This window comes from Halichoeres trimaculatus, unplaced genomic scaffold, assembly GCF_033239565.1.
Source record: "Halichoeres trimaculatus isolate MK-OKI-2021-1 unplaced genomic scaffold, fHalTri1.1 fHalTri1_scaffold_9, whole genome shotgun sequence".
Taxonomy (NCBI): domain Eukaryota; kingdom Metazoa; phylum Chordata; class Actinopteri; order Labriformes; family Labridae; genus Halichoeres; species Halichoeres trimaculatus.
Window position 1 is genome coordinate 600311 of NW_027437188.1, and position 27864 is coordinate 628174.

General features: G+C 44.5%; 1 protein-coding gene across 1 annotated transcript; it reads left to right on the plus strand.

Moving 5' to 3' along the window:
- The first annotated feature begins 14 nt into the window (after positions 1-14).
- chrd (chordin) lies at positions 15-27864 on the plus strand. Its single transcript, XM_074680438.1, has 21 exons — positions 15-379; positions 3688-3791; positions 4855-4981; positions 7120-7269; positions 7446-7563; positions 10761-10848; positions 12104-12245; positions 12600-12737; positions 14342-14424; positions 17067-17214; positions 18082-18188; positions 21391-21670; positions 21780-22021; positions 22108-22221; positions 24294-24482; positions 24588-24681; positions 24986-25042; positions 25168-25271; positions 25491-25754; positions 26610-26703; positions 27131-27864. The coding sequence occupies exons 1-21, from the start codon at positions 238-240 to the stop codon at positions 27193-27195; spliced, it is 2850 nt and encodes a 949-aa protein (XP_074536539.1). The 5' UTR covers positions 15-237; the 3' UTR covers positions 27196-27864.

Here is a 27864-nt window from a genome sequence, read left to right on the forward strand (position 1 = left end):
TGCTGGTGCTGAGGACAAACCCACGGTTCAGCTGGAAACCTCTGACTAAAACTCGAAGGATTTAAAACTCGGGACTTTCCAGCCACTGACAGCGAACTCTTGGATGTAAGAGGGAAAGTTTTCAGCCAAGTTTTGAGGTTTGTCGCGTTCAGGACGACAGTGGCTCCTTAAAGCGTGAGGATCCGGAGCTCTGAGGGAACTATTCTGTGGAGAGGCTGACAGAGAGGCAGCTTTGGGATGCTGGTTCCTCGCGCGCTCCGCTCCGTGCTGTGCGTACTGAGCTGCGCGTGGCTGCACACCGGCGCGGCCTCGCGCCTCAAGTCTCCCGCTTTGCCCATCCAGTCAGAGAGAGAGCCGCTGCCTTCCAAAGGCCTGGCTGGTAAGGGAAACTCCGTTTCACTGTGAATAATCAGATGTTTGTTTCATGTGTTTCCAGATGTGATAAATATGGTTAGAGACAGCATCCAACATCAGCCAGACCCGCTTTGAGACATGGAAAAGGTGCTGACAGGGTGAATTTACACAGTTAAAGTGTTTAAAAAAGTATTTTATTCAAAGTTCAGGTCTTTCTTGCCCATCACCCCGTGCCCTCCTGTTCTGACCCAGTATGCGCCGAGGGGGGGCAGCAGCGAGCGGTGTTTTAGTGAAACTTAACAAATCTGTTCTTACTCAAGAAATGATACTTTTACAACTGAGGCCGAACTGCAGTCAGCGGACTCTACATGGTGTGTGTTTTGTTGCAGGTGTGTCAGTTGTTGGTTTTCGTCTGTAAATGACAGCAAATATTTAATGGCAGGTTTTATTGGGATGTTTGGTATTATGCGCTGGATAGAGCGCCCCACCACCTGTCTCCCCTCCAGCAGCCGCTTAAGATGAAACAGCCATCATGTTTGTAGTCAGCGGGTTAAAACTGTGAGCCTAACCTTACCTCTTAGTGACTGACAACAAAATGAAGCAAATTTCTCCTCCTCGAACCGAGCCCACCGCCCGCCTGGGTTGCTTCATGCGTAAACTAGCGGCAAACATGTGAGTCATAACCGCAGTGAACGCCGTTTGATTCATGTGTGAAAGCCCCTAAGTACAAAGCTCACTGCGGTTTTTATAAGGTAACCACTCAGGAGCTCCAAACTGTGGGAACTCCACGTTAACCACAGCCTATAACGTGCAATCTGTGTTGGAAAACTATAATCAATCGACTTTCCATTACAAGCATTGGCTCCTGTGAGATGATTTATTTCAGCGGAGCCTGGAGTGGCAGACAGCGAGCTGCTCACAGTTTGGCTCCTTAAAACCCGGACTGGACTGTTCAGAGAGGGGGAGTTTTACTGAAGGATTAATATAAGCCAGGCTGGAAGCTCAGTGTGTGTGTGTGTGTGTGTGTGTGTGTGTGTGTGTGTGTGTGTGTGTGTGTGTGTGCGTGCGTGTGTGTGTGTGTGTGTGTGTGTGTGTGTGTGTGCGTGCGCGCGCGGGCAGACAAGAGCTCTCAGCACACACTCTACTTATCCTAACCAGAAATCACTATAATATCCCTGTAGTAACACAGCGTGCCTAACACCCAATTATGATCTTGCACAGTAATAATATCACTGAGAGCTATTTTTATGTGCTGTAAGATCAGAGTGGAGGCCCCCAAGTAGAGCGCTGGTTTTTTTTAGAGCCATGGCTAGATTTCAGCTCTAACAATAAGTATAACATGCTGATGTGCTGCCTTTCTGTTTCAAGTGTTTGTTTTTATCACCGTGATGGGCCAGGAGCTGTTTCTATCTCTGGGGCTGTAGTCTGACAAAAGACTCTGCTTTGTACATCATGTGGCTGAAACACAGACTCAGCATCAAAGCCTCAGTCTACCCCAGAGTTTTCAAAGTTTTGTATTAGGTAGTGACTGAAAAGGCCTAGGCAGAAGCAGGGCGCTAATCTAGGTCCAGAAAAAAAAAGAAACCTTATCAAGTGTTATTGTCTCATTTTGAGTAAAAAATTGTCTTGTTATACTTAACAGGAGCCACATTTAGCAGGTCAGTCCAGAAAAATGTCGTGTTTCAAGTTTTCCAAAGAAAAAAATTAGGTCTGAATTGTTGTGGGAAAAATTTTCCAAGAAAAATTTGCTTGAAACTAGAATAATTACAAGTAACTCTTCTCTTGTTCCATTGGTATATATATATTTTTGATCTTGTTACAGCATTTCAGACCTCATTTTTTATTTATATAACTTGAAATAAGACCTTTTTATGGACTAGTCAGGTGGCTCATATTAATTCTAAAAGACATTTTCTCCTGAAAATAGGACAAAAACACTTGATAAGATTTCAGTTTGTCCAGGGCCTAGCCTACATATTAAACAAAATAACAAAAAAATGTTACCAACACCAAAGATGAAAGAAATCAACAACAATAACTACATCATCACATGTTCAACACATATACTTTTCAAAAATCACTTTGCAAACCATTTTTCTGAAAGTATAACCTGGATTACACATTACTTTAACAGTACAGCTTAATGTGGCTGTGTCTCTGAGCTCGTCTCTCCCTGCAAAGCTTGAAGCTGTTGAAGAAATATGCACAGAGATGTTTTTGGTACCTCGACACATCCTTGTGACTGTGAAAGAGTGGAAGAGAAGGAGATTTTCCATACTGGACATGAACACAGCATTGCAAGGTTATATATTGAAAAATAACGATGTTAAATTGGAGAACTTTGAGATTTAATTATAAAACAGTTTAATGTTTATAACCACATAAACACACTCTCAAGTACCTAAAATTAGTACTGCTGAGTACTGATACCGATCACCAGGTAGGCATTGGTACTGTATGGTTTCAGATGTGAAAGGTACCCACCCCTACCCTCATCCCACAGGATTTAAGCTGCATTTCTCATTAACTTCTTTGGGAATAGACTAATTTACTGTTTTCATTCCAGTTTACAAGTTCATTTGTGTGAGAAAAAAACTAAATACCAAAGGTTGCATTGGTTGAGTGCAGTTCATGTTTGTACGAAGAACAGGATTATTTCCCATGAACGATGTTGCATTAGACAAGAAATTGTGACAAGTCAAAAATTGAAATTTAACTGTTTTTGAAAGTCTTGAAATGATTCTCATGTATCCCTGGTAGTAATCAAAAAGACCTGTAGGGGCAGAGAAAGACTGGTGTACAGTTCCTCCTGTAATACCGTTCTCATGTTGGTAGCAGTGTGTTTGTTTTGAACTGAAGGTGGATTAATGAAACTCTTTAGCACCTCTGGACGGTTACCATCACTCAGCATCTGTGCTTTTCAAGCAAACCAAAGAAGACTTTTTGAAGAGCGCTGACCTACATTACATTTCTGGGAATCTCTGCCTGTCTTTCTGTGGAAAAACGAGCGTCTCTCATGCCTGCTCATGGATCATTAAGATGAGACAGGATGCAGGGCTGAGTCCCAGAACTAACGGGCCATCCAGTGAGTTTCTGTTGCCTCCAACTTGCCCGGGCAGAGAGCCGTCCAAGAGTCATTTTTAATTTAAATATAAAACAGTGAGACTTGCAGAAAGAGGCACATGTACCTGTCAGAATGTCCCCCTGATAGTATCGTTGGTCCGTCCAAGAAGCTCAGACATCATGAAGTCTGCTTTGGAGGCCAGGGATCATAGCTACCCTGTGCCGGACCCCGAGGACAGTCATGTACAATCAGCTCTGTTTGTGTTTCAGGATGTTCATTTGGAGGCCGCTTCTACTCTCTGGAGGACACATGGCACCCAGATCTCGGAGAGCCGTTCGGCGTCATGCACTGTGTCCAGTGCCACTGCGAGCCGGTGAGTTAGCGACTTGTCTGTGGAAACCCCAAAAGGAAGGTTATAAAAAACATCTGAGTCCGAGCTGAATGGATTTTCCTGTGTTTATGACTTAAAGCCAGACTGAAATTAATACTGATGTTTATTTATGAGCTGCAAACCCAGACGAGACCACCAGCAGGATCAGCTGTGTTTTCAACTTTAATGTCTGAAACTGCTGCGACTGGCAGGAAGAAGAAACTGACTGTTTTCAAAGACTTAAATATTCACAGTGACTTTTCATGTACAGGACAGAATCAGCAAAGTGATCAAGTTTTCAGTGTTCCCCACAGAGGGCGCCAAAATCAACAAAACCCTTCAGGAGCTTCAGTTTCTGGTGATAGAAGATATTTTGAACCTCAACTCACACCCTTACTTTCCAATTTTATTTCTCATTTTTTTGTTGCTTCAGCATTTAATTTCCACACCTTCATTGTGCCTCAATGTTTTTCCCTCATGCATTCAAAAATAATTATTGTAAAAACAACCAAAGAAATGTTTCATGACCTGCAAAGTTAAAGAAACACTATGTAGTCAACCAGAGAGTCCTTGAAAATATCACTCCCTTCAAAGAGTTCATGAATAGAATCTGCCTCTAGTGGCTGAAATGTACATGACAAGAGGAACACTTTTAAAAGTGGAGTCCACTTATAAATAATGTAAAAAAAAAAAAAAAAAAAAAACGTAATGAAGCTGAAACAAGATTGAGAAAGATTTCAAATTGACTTAAATCAGTCCAGAACACACATGAAAAATCAAAGTCAGGAGTGAAGAACCGCCAGAAGAACATGGTGACAGTAAGACGAGACAAACTGACAGAGAAGTGAAGAAACACACAGAGACTGAACAGAGTGAATGAACACAGGTGTAGGACACAGGAAGGTTTAAACCAGACATACAGGGAGCAAGAACAACAAAATAAAACAGGAAGTAGAAAACAGTGGCCCTGGAACTGCTCCGAGTCCAGGTGAGCTGTGAAATCAGCTGTTTACAGGTGAGATGACAGGTGTGTCTGCTTCTCTCCATCATGTCTTTGTTCTGGCAGCAAAAGACTCGTCGTAGCAAAGTGTTCGGGAAGGTGAACTGCAAGAACATCAAGCAGGACTGTCCTGACCTGGACTGTGATGACCCCATTCTGCTGCCCGGGCACTGCTGCAAAACCTGCCCCAAAGGTAACCCTCCAGTTTAACATCACATCCTCACACAGCTTCAGATCTGAAGCAGAGCCCGTAACATGGTGCACACACACACACACACACACACCCTCATACACCCTCAGGGTAGACCTGCGTGCTGCACTGTGCTCCAGAAGGTGTGTGTGTGTGTGTGTGTGTGTGTGTGTGTGTGTGTGTGTGTGTGTGTGTGTGTGTGTGTGTGTGTGTGTGTGTGTGTGTGTGTGTGTGCGTGTGTGTGTGTGTGTGTGTGTGTGTGTGTCTGTGTGTCTGTGTGTGTGTGTGTGTTTGTGTGCGTGTGTGTGTGTGTGTGTGTGTGTGTGTGTGTGTGTGTGCGTGCGTGTGTGTGTGTGTGTGTGTGTGTGTGTGTGTGTGTGTGTGTGTGTGTGTCTGTTTGTGTGTGTTTGTGTGCGTGTGTGTGTGTGTGTGTGTGTGTGTGTGTGTGTGTGTGTGCGTGTGTGTGTGTGTGTGTCTGTGTGTCTGTGTGTGTGTGTGTGTGTGTGTGTGTGTGTGTGTGTGTGTGTGTGTGTGTGTGTGTGTGTGTGTGTGTGTGTGTGTGAGTGAGAAAAAGACCCACTCAGCCCTGCTTCAATCCCTGGAAACTGCCTTTGAGAAATCCAGTGTCAGTGTTCATGTTTCCACTGCTGGAACTTTTCCCAGAGACCAGGAACTTTTGGAGGAACTCACAGCTAAGACAGCACTCCCAGAGAAGCTGGGGCCACATTATTTTCACCTTTGAACCCTTTGCACAGAGCGTTGAGTCTAGCAGCGTGGATTCAGTGCTTGATGTTTCTATCTGCTCCAGGATTCAGATTCTCTCTGTTTATGTTAGCCGCCATTTTTCCAAACCTGCAGCTGTGAACCATTAAGTTTTTAATTATTACTTATTGGGTGCATTACATTATTCATAAAGTGTGCTGACAGTTGCAGAGGAGAGCGAGAAACAGAACAAATCCAGGTTCTGTTCAGTATTAGTGCTGAGTACGACTCGAGCTGTGGTTATCCTTTCCATTGCATCAGTTTGATTGAACGAAGGACGTTGCTCTTCGTGCATAAAGAGACTAAACTGACCAGTTTTCTTAAGATAATGTTGGAACTGAAGAAAACAGTTCATATTCAAGCATTTCCTTTAACCTAAAGGTCCATAAACGTGGTTAATAACAGACGGTGAACTCAGGGTAGTTGTTTTCTGGACCTTCGTTTAGCAGGATTAGTACGACTACATGTTTATTCATGTTCTAACTATTACATCAAGACACACAGCTGTTTGTTTCCACTGCAAAAACTGAAATCAGAGCAAGTGTTTGTGTCTTATTTTGATCAGATTGTCACATAAACTTAATATGAACATTCACCTGATAAGTTGACTCCAGTTGCTTTTGTTTGTACTCTTTACAAATCTCAATTTAGACATTTTTTTTAGCTTTTCGGGTGAATAAGGGTTGTATTAAGTCCAGTTACACGTTTTAAGTAAAATAAGTAAAAATAAGACCTAAACATTTGCTAAGATTTCAGTTTTTACAGTGTGGGACTGCAGGTTACTGAGACCCAGTGTGAGACGTCAACAGACGCTCTGCTGGCTCACAGGGATCCTGTCTCACCTCTGGAACTCCTGTCTGTCTACCTGAGTGCGGGCACAGAGCTGGGATCACTTTATCCCACCACTGTGGCGTCTATATTAAAGACGAGAAGTCAGGGTAAGTTACATATCAGGCTTTAAACTGGCAGTATGGAAATGAGGAGAAAGAGGGAAAAGAAGGAGGGAATATGGCAAACCTCTCCTCTCTGCTGCTCATGCTCACACCTTTCTCTCTGCTCCATCGCTCTCTGAACAGTATCAGGTGAAAAACCGCTGCGTTGGCCTCATCTGTGCAGCAGACTTTGAGAGGGATGAGACTTCATGTGTCTTGAAATGTTTGGTTTTGTCTCTCAGATAGAATCAAAGGTGGAGACATCGATAAGTTTCATGCACAGACTCCTGAAGTCTATCAGAGACCCAGTGCCTTGAAAGAAAATGCAGTTGTGCAGGTTGTTGTGGCTTAAAAAAAAGTGAAAATCGGCTTTTATTTTGGTGAACCCTCACACAGGTGGTCTGCAAGTCCCTCTCCTTTGAATAACTATGTTTGATGTGTCTGCAGATGATGATAAGAAAACCTCCGACCCCGTGCTGGACAGCTTCGAGTACTTCCATGAGAAGGGCAAAGAGATGGAGGGTGACCTCCACAAATCCTACAACGACAGATCCTACCTGAGCTCTGAGGAGACCAGCCTCGGGGAGAGCCGCACTGGTAAGCAGGAGACTCCAAAGACAGATGAATGGAGCTCTTATTGTGCAGCGGGCTGTACACACTGTTCAGTAACCTCTGCAGAAAAGCACAGTGCTGTTTCAGCTGAGTTTGCATGACCATGTATCGTGCTGGATGTCGTTGAGTACCTTTCTAACCCTCTGACTCTCTCTGTGCAGACTTCGTGGCCGTGTTGACGGGGGTGACTGACTCATGGCTGCCCAGCTCCAGTGGCGTTGCCAGAGCTCGCTTTTCCCTGACGAGAACCAGCCTGGCCTTCTCCATCACATACCAGAGGTGAAACCACACTCTCTGCTCGGGCTGAAGAAGTCTTTGATTTTGAAACTGTCTGAAGCTTTGTCTCTGAGTGTGGCTCTCTGGTTTTCTTCTCATCGGCCTGAGTAGCATCACTCCTTCAGTCCTCTCCTCTTCTCCAGCTCTTCCTGCTGTAAACAAACTGGAGTTGTTTAGAGAAGCAAATATTCAGCAGGGCCTCAAAGTGATTTTATTGTTTAGAGCCTGATATCATCACGCCATGTGAGCCAACGACAGAAATATTAGTCACAGTTTTTACCTCCTCTTCGAGTGTAGGTGAAAACGTTTCAAACTGAAGTTAAAAAGCAGGAAGGATCTCTGAAAGGCTGGAGAGAGATCGCAGTCATCACATAGTTGTCCAACATGGTCCTTATGAGTCACGGTTTGAGGCCAGTCAGCAGCACAGGGAGCCGAGCAGTACAGCTGAGCAGACGGTGGTTCCAGCCCAAAATGGGTCAGCAGCAGATTATAACATCATACAGTCATTGGTAGAGTTATTTGTTTTATACAGCTGAATTATTACTGCTTTGGAATAGTCACCACACTGACAGGAGACAAAAGGTGCTGTGTTCACACCAACCAAACTTGATGAGGTCACTGAAAGGAGCAGATATGGGGAATATCATGAAAACGAGCAACAAACCATGTGAGCAGAAACAAAACAAAACCCAATGAACTCACTGCAGCATTACTTCACAAAATATAACCACGCAACGTAACATAACGCAACGTAACACAAAGCAACGTAACACAACGCAACGTAACACAACGCAACGTAACACAACGCAACGCAACACAACGCAACGTAACACAACGCAACGTAACACAACGCAACGTAACACAACGCAACGTAACACAATGCAACGTAACACAACGCAACGTAACACAACATAGCGTAACACAACGCAACGTAACACAATGCAAGGTACCACAACGCAACGTACCACAACGCAACGTGACACAACATAGCGTAACACAACATAGCGTAACACAACATAGCGTAACACAACATAGCGTAACACAACATAGCGTAACACAACGTAACACAACATAGCGTAACACAACATAGCGTAACGCAACGTAACACAACATAGCGTAACACAACATAGCGTAACACAACATAGCGTAACACAACATAGCGTAACACAACATAGCGTAACACAACATAGCGTAAGACAACATAGCGTAAGACAACATAGCGTAACACAACATAGCGTAACACAACGCAAAGTAACACAATGCAAGGTACCACAATGCAACGTACCACAACGCAACGTACCACAACGCAACGTACCACAACGCAACGTAACACAACGCAACATAACACAGCATAATGTGACAATACAATGTAACAATTTAACTTAGCAATGTAACATAAGTGTTACAGCACAATGTGACATAACAAGGTAATGTACTAATGTAATGTATCACATAACTAACATGTAATGTAACATATAACCTAACAACTCAAAGTAACTCATCTCTGTGTACGTGTACAGCGTACGACGTAACGTAAAGTAACGTAACGTAACGTAACGTAACGTAACGTAACGTAACGTAACGTAACGTAACGTAACGTAACGTAACGTAACGTAACGTAACGTAACGTAACGTAACATAACATGTAACTTTCACATCGTGAAAAATCTAACATAACAATGAAATGTAACACAATGTTTTAAAAAAGTAACATAATTTAGAGGTATGTAACTTAACAAAACATAAAAACACATTCAATGAAACAAAATGCATTGTAAGAAAATGTCACTTGACAAAACGATTAAAGTGTGTAATGTAATATAATTTACATAACTTTATGTAAGACAAAATTCTCAAAACAATGTGTAATGTGATATACAGAATGGGTTTATTATTTTCCATACATATTCAATATGTGATATATCTAATCTGATGGCACTCACACACTCTGGTTTCACTTTCTCAACTTTTTAAATTTAGTTTAGTTTCATTTCATTTCATTATAAAGGAACCATGTACTATTTTTTAACATAAATGTCACCATTTGATGCATTGTACTAGAGTTAGCTAAAGTTAGAGAGTTAGAGACAGGTCACCATTAAATTATTTCATTGTTATAAAACACACATACCAGCACACACACACACACACACGCACGCACGCACGCACGCACACACACACACACACACACACACACACACACACACACACACACACACACACACACACACACACACACACACACAGTATTGTAGTTCAAGTCAAAAGCCGCTGTATAAAGCCAGTGGTTACAGTGTTGAGTGTCTTTTCGCAGATTTTACAGTTTGGTTTTTGGATCTGTTCAGGGAATCACGGTTCTTGATGTCATCTGGTAAATGGACTTGAGCTTATATAGCGCTTTTCTAGTCATGGACCACTCAAAGCTGCTTTACACCACAGGTCACACTTACCCATCCACACCCGTTTGCTCTCACATTCACTCACTGATGGATCCAATCTTTACTATGATAGATATCCATCAGTATATCTATTACAGTCACGCCCTTTCATACCCATTCACACACCACTGACGCAGCAGTGGGAGCAACTTGGGGTTAAGTGTCTTGCCCAAGGACGCCCCCGGCCCCTGGTAAGGTGCTCCACTGAGTTGTGGCTTTCACAGAAAAAGCTGATTGCCCAAAGGCAGTACGGCCAAAGGGTGCATAGTCTTTAAGAGAAGATTCTCGTGGATTTAATGGAGTCCACTGGCCAGAAGTTGACAAACTGACACAGTGGGGGCGGGGCCAAACCGTTTACAATGTTATGCACGAGACAAACATTTGAAAACAAGCTAAAGTTTTCAAAAATCAACAGTTGATATTTCTCCAGTATCCTGCAGTGGTGGTGTTGCACTGATCATAGCATGCATAAATGTCTTGGCTGCATTAACTGAAAGACAGCTTCTCATATGTTTCAATTTTGCCAAATAGTATTCGATGTCTTTTTAAAAAAAATTATTTTCTTAACATGTTTCTTCATGTTAAGGTGTGAGTCCAAAAAGCTACACCAAGTTAACTAAACTCATTAACTACTTTCTGCACATCGCCAGCGCTCACTCCTCCCTCATTTTCCCTCACTCTCTGTGCTGTTGATCAATAAAAGCAAAAAGATCTGAACGTAACCAAAAAAACATCTTGTTTGTTTCTATTTATCTTTTTCAGAATGAGCCGTCCAACCAGGATCCTCTTCCTGGACTCAGAGGGGACCACTGCGTTTGAGTACAGGGTCCCTAGAGGAGACTCAGACATGGTGAGACGCCCCTCCTGCTCTCTTTGTGTGTGTGTGTGTGTGTGTGTGTGTGAGTGTGTGTGTGTGTGTGTGTGTGTGTGTGTGTGTGTGTGTGTGTGTGTGTGTGTGTGTGTGTGTGTGTGTGTGTTTCCTGTGAGAGACAGAGAAATGAAGTTTCTGCTGTGATGGATGCCTTTCCTTCATGACTTTGTGCTCAAACTCTGACTTTTCCTCCCATAACTCAGTCTGCAATAATAAACCGTAAACTGTAGGCACACACACATGCACACACACACAAACACAGAAACACTTCCTCTCTGAGTCTTTATAAACATCACACACTCAGCCTGGCTGCAGTAAACACGGACACACACTCACTCAGTCACTCCAAGGGGAGGAAACGCCATCAGGTCAGAGGTGTGTGTGAGGCTGGGTTTATTAAGAGGCCACTTTGCTCCTGATGAATCTGTAACCTGATAGGCTGGAGGAACGGTAGTATCCCAATACTCCCCGAGGTCAGGCTTCATCACTAGTCCTGCCAAAACACACACACACACACACACACACACACACACACACACACACACACACACACACACACACACACACACACACACACACACACACACACACACACACACACACACACATACACACACACACACACACACACACACACACATCTGCCCTGACACTCTGTCCAGCACACCAGGAGCCCCCTAAATACAGGTCCCAGAAAATTGGCCTGTAATTATTTTTAGATAAATGTCAACGTCAGGCAGCAGTGGACCCCAGAGAGAGCGCTGGAGCTCTGAGAGATGGGGGGGGGGGTCTGGACCAAGGATTTTTCTCTTCTTACATCACTGCCCAGCACAGGGACAGACACTATAGCTAATTAAAATAGAGATTACCTCTAAACTGAAAGTTATGAGGTGTCAGCACCTAGCCACATTTCTTCCCTCGGCTGACAGGGAAGGAGTCTGAGCTGTGATGGAGAGCGCGCTCACATGGCTGGATGTGTTTAGCAGCTGTGTCTGTTTGTTTCTCCATGAGAGGGAGAGTGATAAAAGGAGAAGTTCAGGTCTCCCAGCTTACCTGCTCACCTGGCTGTTTGTGTGTGTGTGTGTGTGTGTGTGTGTGTGTGTGTGTGTGTGTGTGTGTGTGTGTGTGTGTGTGTGTGTGTGTGTGTGTGTGTGTGTGTGTGTGTGTGTGTGTGTGTGTGTGTGTGTTGTGTGTGTGTGTGTGTGTGTGTGTGTGTGTGTGTGTGTGTGTGCAGATCTGCGGTGTATGGAAGAACCTGGCCAAGCCTCTCCTGCGGCAGCTACAGTCGGAGCAGATGCGCGTCAGCATGAGCACATCGACGAGCAGACGAGAGGAAGTGGAGGGCAAGATGATCAAACACAGAGCCCTGTTTGCTGGTGAGTGTGTGTGTGTGTGTGTGTGTGTGTGTGTGTGTGTGTGTGTGTGTGTGTGTGGGTGTGATTGGTTCTCTTCTTCAGACATGTGCGTGTCTTTGTGCTGGAGTACACAAAGCTCAGTATTTACAGAGCTCGGGGCTTGTATGCACTCTTGTGTAATCTTAAAAAGCCTGTGAGGATTGATGCAGCTCCAAAGTGTGGACTGTGTTTACAGAGCAGTGTTTGTGTGCGGGGATAAAAGAGCGCAGATACTCAGTTTGTGTGTGTGTGTGTGTGTGTGTGTGTGTGTGTGTGTGTGTGTGTGTGTGTGTGTGTGTGTGTGTGTGTGTGTGCGTGCGTGCGTGCTCTGTGCAGAGACGTTTAGTGCCACGCTCACATCGGAGGAGGAGAGCGCCGGGATGGGAGGCATCGCCATGCTGACGCTGAGTGACACGGAGAACAACCTGCACTTCATCCTCATCCTCCAGGGCCTGGTCAAACACAGAGACCGAGGTAAGTGCTGAGACAAAGGGGACCATTTCTCAACTCCAAACCAAGACTTCCAACCCTCAATTACAGTGCCCTCAGGAACAATGAGGTGACCAACCCCTGCAGTGAGACTACAGCTTTTACAAAACCACAGGGACAAGGATCCTCTGCTGGGAACCCCCTCAGCACTTTCTCTCCTCCTCTGTTATCCCATGGGTTCAGTTTCCTGAACCTCCATGAAGTGTCTCTAACTGGTAGCTCACTTTAAACCTGGTGACTGTCTGACTCCAGGTTTGGTTCAAAAGGAGACTAGGGCTGGGAGGATATGCTTTTTCTCCCAATTCAATTCTTTTAAATGTTGTGGGGTACAGATTCCATTTGAACCGCAATTCTTCCATATTTCCAATTTTGAGATTTTTAGTTTGCTTTTTTTTCACCAGATCAAGTGACAAAGTTGAATGATGATGTTTACAGGATATATCAGTGGCTGTATTTTCCCAAAAAATGAACATCACGTGTGAGTCAGTTTTCAGGATTTATTGCAGGGATCTAACATCACAACTTTTTCTGACCCAGCTTAACAAAGATTAAAATGAGCAATTTAAGGATTTAAATAAAAAAAAAGAACAAAAAATCCTTTAAATATTTAAAAATAGTTTAACAGAAAATCTTTATACTCTGATACACCAAGTTTTTCTCCCTCCCCTATAGAGACTGCTGACTTCTTTGGTTTACAGCCTGCAAACTGAGCTGCTTATAATTCTCTCACGTCCCCATCCATATTTAATCCCTGTTTCATTAAGAAGTTGTTTTAAAGTCCTTTTACTCATTTTCTAATCTCTACACAGCCTTCTGCTCCATACATCACAGATCTCTCATTTAAAGTTTGATGCCTGAAGTCCCTGAATGCTCCAGTGTGCAGTATTCCTCCTGTGAACCTCACACAAAAAAACATTTGATTTTATTTTTTTAGCAACTGTTTTTATTCCTCGTTCATATTTATCTCATCCTTTCATCTTGAATTGATTTTTTTTTCTTTTGACCTGACCTTCTCTCCTTGCTTCTCTGATTGTTTTTACTGTTTGGACCTCATTTTATTTTATTTGTATTTCCATGACCACCCTCCTACTCCTGGTTTACGTCTTTAAATATTTTACCCACGTCAGTCATCAACCGCCTCTGTTCATGCTCGACTCTGTGACAAGTGTTAAGTTTGAGATCACATGACTGCGTCCCTCCCTGGCAGTCCTCTCTGCTCTGTAACCAGTGCATGTGTTGTTCAAGCCCCAGCACCCACCTGCAGGCTCCACGGGGCAGCTGAAATATTATCTCATCACTCTGCAGACGGTCAAAATAAATCTGTACGGAGGGATGAGGTCAGAGCACAGACGCCAAACACTCACTCATGACCTCATTGTTATGCATCCTGCAGAAAAGTGCAGTTAAAGAATCACTCACTCCTGAGGCAAACACACACACTATTCAGACCGACGTCTTTAAGAAATGAGCTGTACCCTATTTGGCCACAGGGGGCAGCATAACCAACGCACACAAAGTTTGAGCCTCTTTTAGCAGCTATTGTCCTGGAGTCTGCAAACACTGATGAGCACCTGTCTGTGTCCCCTCAGAGCCCCTGGTGGTGCCCATACGAGTCCAGCTTGTGTACCGGCAGCACGTCCTGCGGGAGATCCGAGCCAACATCACCTCTCACGTGAGTAAAGCAACACGCGCCTGTCGTTCAGTGGGTCTGTGAAGCTGATGCCAACATGGTTGAATGGGTGACAGGAGGAGGAGCCGCGTTGTTGTCGTTTGGGAACAGCTCCTGCACGCCCTCCTCACAGAGACGGATGTGGTTTTGTCGCCACATCCTAAAGCTGCTGTCGCTGCGGCTCTAATCGTAGTGAAACTAACCCGAGACGTGACTGGATAAACGGACGGAAAGGAAAGTGAGAAGGAGGAAACAGGAGGTGAGAGAAAGTGTGGGAGAGGAGCTCCTGCTGGAGACAGATATGAGCCATGGATGAGAGACAGAGTTAAAGAGGGGGACACAGAGGAGGTGGAGAGGATGGACTGCGTACACACTCCTCACACATGTCAGTGGTTAGTGGTCTGTGGGCTCAGATGGATGGAGGGAGGGAGGAGGAGGAGGAGGAGGAGGAGGAGGACTGATGAAAGGCGGGTCTGTTTTGAATTCTGCCAAGGATTGCATGGAGGGGCTGATGCGCTTCTTTGGAGCCAGTCGCTGAGAGAGACCGTCCCTGAACGGTTGAACAGCTCAGCGGCGATCAGTCACATGACCCTCAGCGCAGAGACACACCATCTGATGGGGTCTGAGCCATTGGATCAGATAAAATCTGAGAACTTGTTGTGAAAAGAAACTTGGATTAGATCGCATAACTGAGGTATGATTCTGATTCCGGATTATTCTTTCCATCTGCTGCATTTGTTCCTGTGACAAACACGGAGAGGAAACAAAGGTTGATCACATTTCTGAGTGAGACAGAGATACCTCTAATCCAGAAAACCTGCAGCTTCTTAACCCAGAATCAGGGAAGAGACAAATTGAAGGAAACTTGAATGAAAACGATCTCCTTACTCCGAGAAACCCTCGTAGATCTGTTTGCTCTGCATCCCATCCATGTTACTGTCACAACACCATGTACAGGGAGAAAATAAAAGTCTTCTCCTGAAATGATTCGGTAAAAATCTCACAACTTGTGTTCCTGTGAAGAGCTTTTGTTTGTGTTGGTTTTTGTGCCCCCTGTGGTCAGAGCAGTACCTCTTCTCTCTTCAAACTGTCATCCTGTTTGACCCGTTACGTCCACAGCAGAGCTGTGAGACGTCCCAAAAACTGAAATCTTATCTAGGGTTCACGTCTCCATTACATTCAGTAAAAAGAATTACCAATAGAAAATTTTCTTGAAACTAGAATAATTTCTTTTCTCTTCTTCCATTGGCAGATTTTTTTGACCTGTTACAGTAATTCAGACCTCATTTAGTCTTTAAATAACTTGAAATCAGACATGTTTCTGGACTGCTCAGGTGAAAATGGCTCTTATTAAGTTTGAAAACACAGTTTTTACTAGGAAGAAGAGCAAAACAAAAGAGAAGAGAAGAAAGAGGAGAAAAGGATCCGGGTTTAGTTTTTGAAGTCAGGCAAAGCAACAAGTCTGGGAGATAAAAGAGAAACACACTCCTCAGACGTCTGCTCTGAGCTATACCCTGTTGGGCTCATTGTTTCCTTCAGACGCTCTGACTTTGGACCAGAAGGTGTTGGCTCAACTGTTTTGAAGTTGTGGGTTTTGATCCTGCCCCTTTAAATCTTAACACTTAAAGCAATCCCAGTTTTCTCTTCACCCTCAGACTCTGCTCTGACACTTTGTGTCTGTAGACTGTGATTAAACCCAGTATCTCTAAAAAACAGCACCACTGAATCAGGACTGGCTGATCCTCGTTGGCAAGTGGTGTGATCTCCAAGCAGGGATCGTCTGATCCAGATGAAACTTTTTCTGATCCACTGAGCCCTCAGGATCCTCTCCTTTATGGTTCCACCATCAAAAACAATGGCAGACTGAGTTGAAACGATTTTGATCGTTGATTTTGAAACGCCTGGTGTTGTTTTTCATTGCAGCAGTAATCCTGACAGCGTTATTCCTCTGCCTGATTTACACACACACCTTTCATTCTGTATCCCTCACTGTAATCCCCGTTCACTTCTCTCAACTCTACTGCCCTCCCCTCCTCCTCCTCCTCCTCCTCCTCCTCCTCCTCCTCCTCCTCCTCCTCCTCCTCCTCTCTGTTTGGCTCCTCATCGTGTGGATTTATGATGCATGTATATTTATATTGAACTCGGGCCCTGAGGTCATAAAATAGTAACATTTCTTCAACACACTTGTACATCTGTCCTATTAATTCCACATTTCTCAACCTCCTGAAAGTCCCCCTCGCATCCCTCCCTCCCCTCCTCCTTGGGTCCGGTTGCCTGCTTGAAATTAAACTTCACTGAGAATGAAAAGTGTTACAAGACGTGTTTCCAAAGCAGGGTTTCAGCGAGCTCTCGTCAGCGGCTTGATTTAAAATCATGTGTTTTGAAGCAGCAGAGGTGTTTTTACAGCCCTGTGAAGGTCACTCATGCAGAGTATTTGCTGTTGTCATAAACTGAAGACTCCCTTTAGAAGAAGAGTCACCAGTTTTGGTTTTCTGCTCTGGTAACATGTCAGAATGATGTTTTTAGCATGTTTTGACAGTTTCAGTTCAGGCACTGAAAAGGGGATTTGAGCATAATGGCATCTTGTCATATTTTTAACCAAGTTCGAACTGCTCACAACTAACTGTTTCCATCTGTGCCCACAGGATCCAGACTTTGCAGAGGTGCTGACGGACTTGAACAGTCGGGAACTGTTTTGGTTATCTCGCGGCCAGCTGGAGATCACAGTGGCAACAGAGGGTCAGGATCCTCGACAGATCTCTGGCTTCATCAGCGGCAGGAAGTCTTGTGACAGTGAGTGTCCCCCGCAAAGACCAGCATGAGCTCATGTGTCTCTTTCACGTTGCTCTGTGACAAACAGCGCGGGGCAAACAAAGGCTCCTGGCGGCATGTTTGGCGTTGTTTGTCTCCGTCCATCCACGGCTGTTTTTGTCATTCTGCTCCATAAATACGTCTTCGTCCTTTCAAGTGTTATCGGTGGGGGAAAGCGTGTTTATAGACCTTCTGCTGGAGTCGGTGGCCCACCAACACTGTGTGTTCATGTCTGTCTGTGAGTGTGTTTGTGAGAGACGCTCAGGCAGAGGGAGGTTTGAGGAATGCTGTGGACAGCCTGATGGTCTGGTAAAGTGTGCACACATGGGGTTTGATGGGACACACACCCGAGCGTGAGCGAGGGGGCATCCAGCGTTTTTAGAGATATGCATGTAAGGAGAGAAATATGCATGTGTCAGTTTTACACACGGACACACAGCGTCGCTGCCAAGGTCACAGTCTGCTGGACCCGACTCTCCACGCTGGTGATTAACAGCTTGACGTTATGCATGAAGAATTCAAACCCTACACGCTTCTTTTCCCCCCTCTTTTCTCCCAGCCCCTCAGCCTCCCCCCTTCCCCATCCCTGGCGTCGTTCCTCCTCTCTGGCTTTTTTCTGTCTCCATGTCATTTTCACATTTTTTCCCTGCCTCTTTCCCATCATCCTGTTACTCATTCCCTCCCGTCCACTGCATTCAACATGAGTTGCCTCACTGAGGCTGGACCCGGCTGGCTGTCAGGCTGTGAGGCTGTGAGGGAAGGAGGGGGCCTCTGGGGGGCAGGGATGGTTTTAGATCAACCTTCTCTGATGTGGATTTATTAAAACAGATCTGTGTTTGTTTCTCTCAGCCATTCAGAGCGTGATGTCCAGTGGTGACGCGTTGGCCCCGGGAAAGACAGGAGGAGTGGGATCAGCTGTGTTTCATCTTCATGATAACGGGACCTTGGACTACCAGGTACTGGGAATGGATGACTGAGTGTTTGACACAGTTAGACTTTTTATATGAAGTTTATATTTAACTGTGTTTATTAAGGAGACAGAAAAGAGAAGAAAAGTCTTCCAGTGTCATAAAAACCTGAATGCAGCACAAACACTACATTCATTATTGAGCACAAGTTACAAGTGCACAAAACAGACACCATGAGAAATAGTGTTTTAGATCATTTTAACTTTACTCCATGTATCTAAAAAAAGTGAAATCTTATGAAGTGTTTTTGTCTTATTTTTAGTCGAAAATGTCTTTTCAGACTTAATATGAGCCACATTCACCTGACCAGTCCAGAAAAATGTCTTGTTTCAACTTATTCAAAGACAAAATGATGTCTGAATTTAGTGCTGCACGATTATCGCAATCGCAATGTCAGCACATGCAATTACGTAATCGCAAAAGAGGTGCGATTGTGCAATTATTTTAAAAAAGTGTAAAAAAATGAGCGTGTTTGTGTGAGTGATGTGTGTGTGTCTGTGTGTGTGTGTCTGTGTGTGACTGAGTAAGAGAGCAAGTGTGAGATGACTAATCAGTCACTGTTTCAACTGGTCATGTGACTACCTGCCCCCCTGGTACAGCAGTTTAATCAGACAAGATGGAGCACAAAGAAGTAAGTGAGGCGCTCATGGTGAAAAGAAACTCTGCCTCTGTTATTTGGTGTTATTTTGGTTACTGGTTGAATGACACAGCAAAAAGATGTAATTTTCAAAACATGCAAAACAAAAGTGGCATGGATGTGCTATTTTGAAAACAAACAAAACAGTACTGTTGTGCTGTTCATTGTTGTTTGTTTACAGTAAGTTTGGATATATTGAGAATTATTACACAATTACAATCCTCAGTAACCCATCTCTGCTTTTTTCTGGATTTTTCTTCATGATAACCAAGCAAGTCTGTAGACTCATGACAACTTTTTTTATTAAATCCCAAGCACAATCGCAATCGCAATATTGTCCACCTAATCGCCAATCGCACCTTTTCCCCAAATCATGCAGCACTATCTGAATTGCTTGATAAAAAAAAAAAAAAAACTGCCAATGGAATAAGAGAAAGTTACTTGTATTTAGACGTTATTCTAGTTTCAGGGAAAATTTTTGAGCATGTTTTTCTTGCTCCATGGGCAGATTTTTTTTAACTTGTACCAAGCAAATCAGACCTCATTTTGTCTTTGAATAACTTGAAACAAAACATTTTTCTGGACTGACCGCTTGAATGTGGCTCATATCGAGTATAGCCAGACAACTTTTACTTTAAAAAAAGACAAAACACTTGATAAGATCTGTAAGGTTAGGATAAGGTTTTTGCAATGTGTATCTGCTTTTTTTGACAGCCAAATTTTTCAAAGTTGTTTTTACAGTTTACCCTCTGTTTGCTAGGACGGAGGAGCAGGGCCACATTAAAATTATAATAATAATTTAGAAGATCAAACTCATCACATTACAAGAAAAAAAGCTGTGATTTACGGGAATAAAGTAATTATCTTAGTCTATAGCTATAGGCTACCAGAAGATCTCAGAAATGTAGTCTGAAAAACATCCCTTACGAAAGAAAAATATATGTACCAATATATTTTTTGAAATGTATTGTAACATATTATTGATATATTCTGATATACATGGAATGATATATTGAGGGCATATTATATATTCATGAAATATATTGCAATATATTGCAAAATATACAAATGATTGCCGCTTTCCATTGCAATGTATTGGAAAATATAAATACTAAATGTATGGGAATATATTACCTAATATATGACATGATATTTTCCAATATGCTGCAATATATTTTTCTTTCATAAGGGATGAGATCACATGTATAGAATGATCTAATATTTCTGCATCATGTTTTATTCAATCTGTGGATATCTTTCTAACTGTGGCAAAGTTCTTAACAAAGCTTTGGTCTCTCAGCGATCTTTTCAGGGTCCCTATACTTGTGACGATGTTATGCTGATGAGCCTAAAGATGAAATTATCCTTTATTTGGGAAACCTATACTAAAGGATAACTGCTCAAGATGCTCCATGCTCCTCATTTTCTTACAGGTGCTTTCCTGGTAGCCTAAAGCTCTGGATTAAAACAACAACTTTATTCCCATAAATTTAGGTCAGTCTCGTACAGTAACTTTTTATGTATGTGGTCCGTGTAGTGTAATGCTTAGCAGAAAAAAACAATAAAAAAAAATAAATAAATAAAAAACTGATGGAGACAGCAACTTCAAATTTCTGGTCTTAGTAAATAATAAGTCTGAATGCATGTGATATGGAACCAAACGGGCCTTTTCCTGCACACAGAACAGGAGCTGTCAAAACCTGAGTTGGGATTTTTCTGGAGTTTCTGAAAGTATCACAGCAGTCAGGAAAAAAGATTTCAGTGACAAATAAATGTTTTATGTTAGTGCAGTGGGTATTACATATTAAAACTGGTCATGCATCAGTGTTCACACAGCGCGTTCAGAGGCTGGGGGCAGCGGCTCAAACTCGACCTGTCACCTTTGGCTGCTCGTCATCCTGCGCTCACTTCCATTTCTGTCTCTTCATCCTCAGCCCATCCAGTAAAATAAAAAGATCTTTCTGATTGTTAAGGTGCTGCTCTGACACAGGCTGAGAGCTTTCCCACAGCCTGCCTGTGTCAGCCGTTCCTCTGGGCTGAGCACCGCGTGATAGACAGAGTTGATGAAAGACAGAAAACATTCATGCCCAAGCCGACCCTCCATCCAAAACCAAAACTCCACCAGTCCCTTTTAGATTTTATATCCTCCACTTTTATGGAGTTTCCTCACACCAAACAATCAGTGACTTTAAGCTAACAAACCATAAAGTGTGTCGTAAAGCAGACAGAATGGATTAAAATCAGTGTTAGCACAGTTTGGCCTCCACTGGCCTCCAGTCCAGCTGATCTGGGATCAAACTGAGCTTCAGGAAATGATTCAGGCATTCAAAAAAACACATCTGCTTTTTCTTAGGGTGGATGGATGAATGAATGAATGAAGTTCAGAGTTCTGCTGGGAACAGTTTTGTAGTGTTGACTCTGCAGATGATGAAACACTTTGAGGAACTTTGTCCATGTAGCAAAGAGCTCCCTAATGAATGAGGCCACACATCCCGCAGGCTGTTTCAATGATCGTTTGGGCTCGTGACACGACTCTCTGTCCCCTTCCTCCAGGTTCAGGTTGCAGGTCTCACCAGTGAATTTGTGGGCCTCACTATCGAGTTGAAGCCGCGGCGGCGAAACAAGCGCTCCGTGCTGTACGACCTGACTCCAGAGTACAACAAGGCCACAGGCCGCGCTCAGGGCAGCTGGAACCGCCTGGAAGCTCGACACATCCACATGCTGCTGCAGAACGAGCTCTTCATCAACGTGGCCACCACGCACAGCCAGGACGGAGAGCTGAGGGGGCAGATTAAAGCCATGCTCTACAGCGGCCTGGAGACACCCAGACACGGTATGAATCCTCAGACAGAGGGAGGGCGGAAACAAACGGAAACACGTGGAGCTAAGATAACTGTTTTCACTGCTGGTTGCACGCCTCACTGAAACGTTTCCTCTTTCAGAGCTTCCCACTCCTCTGGCTGGCCACTTTGTGGCTCCTCCAGTCAGAACGGGAGCGTCCGGCCACGCCTGGGTGTCAGTGGACAAACAGTGTCACCTGCACTATGAGATCATGGTGGCCGGCCTCAGCAGGGCAGACGACCTCACGGTGAACGCCCACCTGCACGGGCTGGCAGAGATTGGAGAAATAGACGACAGCGCCACCACACACAAGAGGCTGCTGACGGGATTCTACGGCTCACAGGTACGCAGGTGTTCACAGCGTGGAACGCTTAATGGTTTTAAAGTGAGCAAACTCTTACAGACACTCTGCCCTCCCCTCTGCACCAGGCTCAGGGAGTCTTAAAGGACATCAGTGTTGAACTCCTGCAGCACCTGAACCAGGGCACGGCGTTCATCCAGGTCAGCACCAAGATGAACCCCCGAGGAGAGATACGAGGACGGGTACGTACAGGAACCTTCCAGAGACACAGCAGCTCTACAAAGACATCACACTGCTTTACAACCACATGACAACAACATCACTCAGCTCTACACAAAGTGTTCAGCTAGCCAACCACTGCAACCAGACTGAACCAAGAGGGTCTGTTTTTTAACCACCAGCTCATTCACCAACCAGTCAGGAAGGACGTGTCAGTGCAGAAGCAGCTTGTCCAAGAGAGGCAAATATGAAGAGTTTAAGGGCTAAAAGTCATGTTAGAAAACCTACAGACAAAAACAGGAAACACAGAAAACACACAACAAGTTTAACTCAGATGAACACAAAGACAAGAATCACAAAGAATAACCAAGAAACTCCAGATACACAAGAAAATCCAAACTCTACAAATACTCAAACCCAAACCATGACAATATCACTTAGTTATGACTTTTGTTTGTGATATGTCTACATTTACAATTTCCACTCACAAAACATTTTGATATCATTTTAAATGAATTCAGGCAGGAATGGGTTAACACATATAACCACCAAGCTGATGGATGAGATTCTTACTGAGACTTTATAACCCCCTGTGCTGACTCTCTACATGAACCCTGCACCTTTATATGATCCAGGAATGGACCACTGATCACAGAGTGGGCTAGTGTCCGTGTAACGTGTCATATCACCGCTCATATCCCCATTGAACTAAATGTAGGGAACTAATCTACTTTCAAAACACTAACACACATAAAATTGATAAAATAGAAATAGATGTGATGACTGATTTGTGAATGCAAAGTTTTTAGTTTTGCTCTAATAGAACAAACACACTGTCATCATGTGAAGCTGAAGGGAACTGCCTTTTCTTCTCCTGTTCTGCAACAGTCACAGATCTGTGATCTGCAAACATGCCACTAAATCTGCAAACGTTGTGCTGAGGGTTTGTTTGCCCTGAGCTCAGACTCACAGGCGGAATACACACTGATGCTGCATTGAGCCTGACAATGGCCCATTGAGGATGGAGAGCAGGTCAAAGTCATGATGCTGGCCTGTTGCACTCTGCACGATGGTCCAGGTAGTGCTACTTTATGGTGCAAAGCATTCTGGGAAACCTAGTGCAGGACAATATTTGTGTATCTAACTTGCATTTGCAAATTGTTTTGCAGCAATACAATTTTTAGGTTTATAATAATTAACTGAGCAGACTGCAGAAACCTCCCTCACTTAATCATATGCATGGCTGATAGATCTATACACCCCTTTATTACGTCGCCACTGCATTGGAACAACCTCTCTTTATGTGTTCTGTTGGTTTTATTCACTGTGACTGATGAAAGCATAAAGCTTGGAGGGGATTGTTGTGGAGGGTGTAGTTATGCAGAGAGCGCTTGCCTCATCTCAGCAACTTGTTCATCATCTTTGAGTGGGTGCAGGGGTGGAAGTTTCCTCCACCACCGGCTGCACGACCAGGTTTCAGCTGCAGCGTTTCAGCACAGCACAGAGCATCAGAGCTCCAAAGAAGAAGACAGTGGTGTTTCCACGTCCACTCACTGAGTCCTCGGCAGCCCACACACTCACACACACACACACACTCACAGGCAGATGCTGTCTGCCTGGAGGGCTCTGCTGGGAAGAAAAAGTTTAACGGTGTCTCAGAAACTCTCTGAGTTGCCCACAAACCTATTTGCAGCCCTGCAGGTGTAGAGGTCATGGAACCTTTGGGGCTTCTGGGTAATGACTTGGAAAGTGTTTTCACACACACACACACACACACACACACACACACACACACACACACACCCGCACACACACACACCCGCACACACACACACACACACACACACACACACACACACACACACACACACACACACACACACACACACACACACACTGAACAGGCAGGTCACGCTGTTTCAGGAACCAACAGGTCAAACACAGAAACAGACATCTGCCTGTTCAGGAGCAGTTAACAAGTCAGCTTGACACCAGGTTGGAGTCAGGGTCCACTGACACCTCATGTTCTCACCTCCTTTTTCCCTTCCCTCCATCCTTCCTCTCCTTAACTCCTCTCTTTGGCTCCTCTCTTCAGGTCCACGTGCAAAACAACTGTGAGTCTGGGACGAGAGCAGAGACTGAGGAGGAGTTTGATGGTCTCTTCGTAAAGGATCCGGAGGAGCTGAAGAAAGACCCTCATACCTGCTTCTTTGAGAACCAGTACCATGCTCACAGCTCCAACTGGACCCCAAACTACGACAGGTGTTTCTCCTGCAGCTGCCAGGTAACAGACACAGAGGCAGGAGTCAGACACGCCGAAGCATCCACGCAGTCAGGTTTTATGTCCTCTTGTGCCTCTAAAGTTTTTGTGTCTGTTGTTTTTCTGCAGAAGAGAACTGTAATCTGTGACCCGCTCATCTGTCCCGTGCTGACCTGCTCCAGAACCATTCAGCCGGCAGACCGATGCTGCCCTGTGTGTGACGGTGAGTGACAGAGGATGCATGCTAAAGTAGCTTTAGATTGATAGACATCTGCACAAAAACAAGACACTGACTGCTGTTTATGAAGGTTAGAGTGGAGAGAGATGAAGGTGCCTTATGTTTGGGTTGATGGGTAAATGATTACAGACAGGATACAGATCCTTGTGTGACTCTACACTGCCTCAAGTTACCTCCTGTGTTCAGATTACTGTCCTGTTGGGGTGAATTCCCAAAGCCATCTCCACAACAACCATAAAGCTGAAAACTAATTCTGTTTTTATGTGTCCATTTCCTGTTTCCTGCTCAGAGAGGAAAGAGCCCAAGGACATGAAAGCTCCAGAGAGGGTGGAAGAAAATCCTGAGGGTAGGTACAGCCCCTCTCCTCTCTGTGGACTCCCCTTTTTAGGCTTTTATTTCTGTATTTCCTGTTTCCCACCTCATATCAGCCTTCTCGTCAGTTAACATCCTGAATCTTTACGTCTTTCTCAGGTTGTTACTTTGAAGGAGACCAGAAGATGCACGCCCCAGGGACCACGTGGCATCCCTTCGTACCTCCTTTTGGCTACATAAAATGTGCTGTCTGCACTTGCAAGGTAAATATGCACCAATAAACTCCCCCACATCTGGCTGGGCCTGCTTTCCATCAGCCCTTAATGGATCATTTATCTGGTATTAGAGAAACAGAGGCTTGAAAAAGTGCTTCATCTGTTGGAGTATTTATGTGGAAAGAAGCAATAAGTCAGCTCTTATTTGTTCTGGAGAGGGACAGGAACAGCTGCTAACCTGATGCTAATGCTACACCTGGTCCACAGGGCTCTTCAGGGGAGGTTCACTGCGAGAAGGTGACGTGTCCGGTGTTGACCTGCAGCCATCCCGTGAGGCGTAACCCCTCAGACTGCTGTAAGGAGTGTCCAGAGGAGGAGAGGACGCCTGCGGGGCTGGAACACAGCGACATGATGCAGGCAGACGGCCCGCGCCACTGCAAGTTTGGCAAAAACTATTACCAGAACAGCGACAACTGGCACCCCTGGGTCCCACTGGTTGGGGAGATGAAGTGCATCAATTGCTGGTGTGATGTAAGTACTGCAGCTGCACAGACAGATTGTTCAGACCCAAACAGACAGAGAGCAGTGACAGGAAGAGGGTAAACACAGGCTCAGAGAGATGGAGGAGACCAAAACAGAGTGCTCAGTGCCCAGAGGAAAAACGTGTTACTACTCCTGATTCTTTGTACATAGTTGTCTTGGTTGAAAGTAGCGTGCTACACTACTTTTTTCATAAACGTTTTAAAAACTTTGAAATTAAATTAATTATACATGACAAAATAGATCTAGCAAGTCCCCATGTCCACTGTGGAAGACACTGGGTGGAAATGTTCTAAAGAAAAAAAAAACAAACAATGTATGACATCAAAACCTCTCAAAGTACACCTTTAGCACCTGTGATTTAAGAACCATCCAATTTTAAGCTTTAAAAACACAGCATTAGCTTAAATCTGATAACTTTCTCTGACTCATAAAACACAGTTTGGTTGGGTGGCCATTTTGGAAAGGCAGATCTTGTGATTCATTGGATAAACTCTTAACAAATCAGATATCACTGGAAAGCCCAGGATGTCCTCTAAAGAGCACAGCAGGTTTTATCCTTGCAGACTATTTTGATTTTTTAAATAAAGCTCTGAAAGTGATGTCCTCTACAGAGGACAAAAATGCGTTGTTGGGCCTCAGGAGGTTAAACAGGGAGCTTCCTCCTCACCTCAGCCCTGTGCAGTTCATACAGTTATACAGTTATACAGTTATACAGTTATAACATCAGCAATGATAAAATACACTGTCAGTCTGAAGCTGCCACAACACCAGTAGATGGAGTTTTAATTTATTAAGAGTGACAAAGAAATGACCCTCACACCGTTCCTCCCTCTCTGTCCTCAGCACGGCGTGACCAAGTGTCAGAGGAAACAGTGTCCAGCTCTAACCTGCACCAACCTCAACCGCAGGGAGGGCGCCTGCTGCCCCGAATGTCTCGGTGAGTAACCACGCTTCACACTAATCACAGCAGCAGTGGACACACACAGAGGGGGTTAGCAGTTAGTAAGGCAGCCCCCCCCCCCCTGCAGAGAGTCTCCGTCACCGTGTCAGAGCTCAGGGATTGGTTCAGGGACTTTTAAGATGCTCTAAAGTGCAGTCAGTAGATTTCTGATGACTCAGTGTTGGGGATGCTGACTCATACACTGCAAAAACTGAAATCTTATCAAGTGTTTTTGTCTTATTTTAAGTCAAATCTGTCTTATTCAAGTGATTTAAAGACAAAATGAGGCACAGTGCAGTGTTTGACTCTGTGCACGGCACACAGACTGCAGACCAGCACCCCACAGCTGAGCTGGAGCAGCTCCTGATGGAGGAGCCTCTCCGTTCCTCTCCGTTCCTAAAACCATGTCCCTGTTTCTCCTCAGACTCCAAAGAGGACACGGACCAGATGATGAAAGGTCCCGACAAAAGACGAGCCCTGAGACACTGATCCACGGGGGACCCACGTCAGCCACACCAAACCCTCCCCAGCTCCCCCTCCCATGGACCAGGACCCAGAGCTGCACACTGGGCCCCTCCAGCCCCTCCCTCTCCAACCCACCCTGTGATCAGCTTCAGGATTGTAATGAACAGAAAAAAGAGGAATAACAAAAGATAATTTTATAGACTTATTAAGAGATGAAGCTCTGAAGAGGACCAACCAGACCTCTCCTCCTCCTGCTCTTTTTGGATTCTCCTTCTTCAGCTCCTTTCTCTGAAATGAATGTCATCAGGACAAAAGAAGAGGATGCACCAACCAAACACAGCCGCTGAAGGAAGTCTGCAGTGAGATTGTGGATGCTGAGTTTCAGTGACAGGTCTTCTTTTTGGAGCGCGGCCCTAAAAACTGAACCTCTCACTGAAGAAGGAGCAAAGCTTGTGAATATGTGTGTGTGAGTGTCTTTAAAACCTGTAAAGATTACAAATGATCCACAGGACAAAGAGAATGCTCTTCAGCCTGTCTGCAGCTTCCACACCATGCCGAACTCTGAAAGCATCCTGAACGGTTTGAATTGAAGGAGCTGGGCCCTGACCTCCTGCTGGTCTCAGCTCCTCTGCTCCTCTCCTTCCTCTTTCTGTCTCAGAGTAACGTTTGATGAGCTTCCTCTCGTTGTGGTGG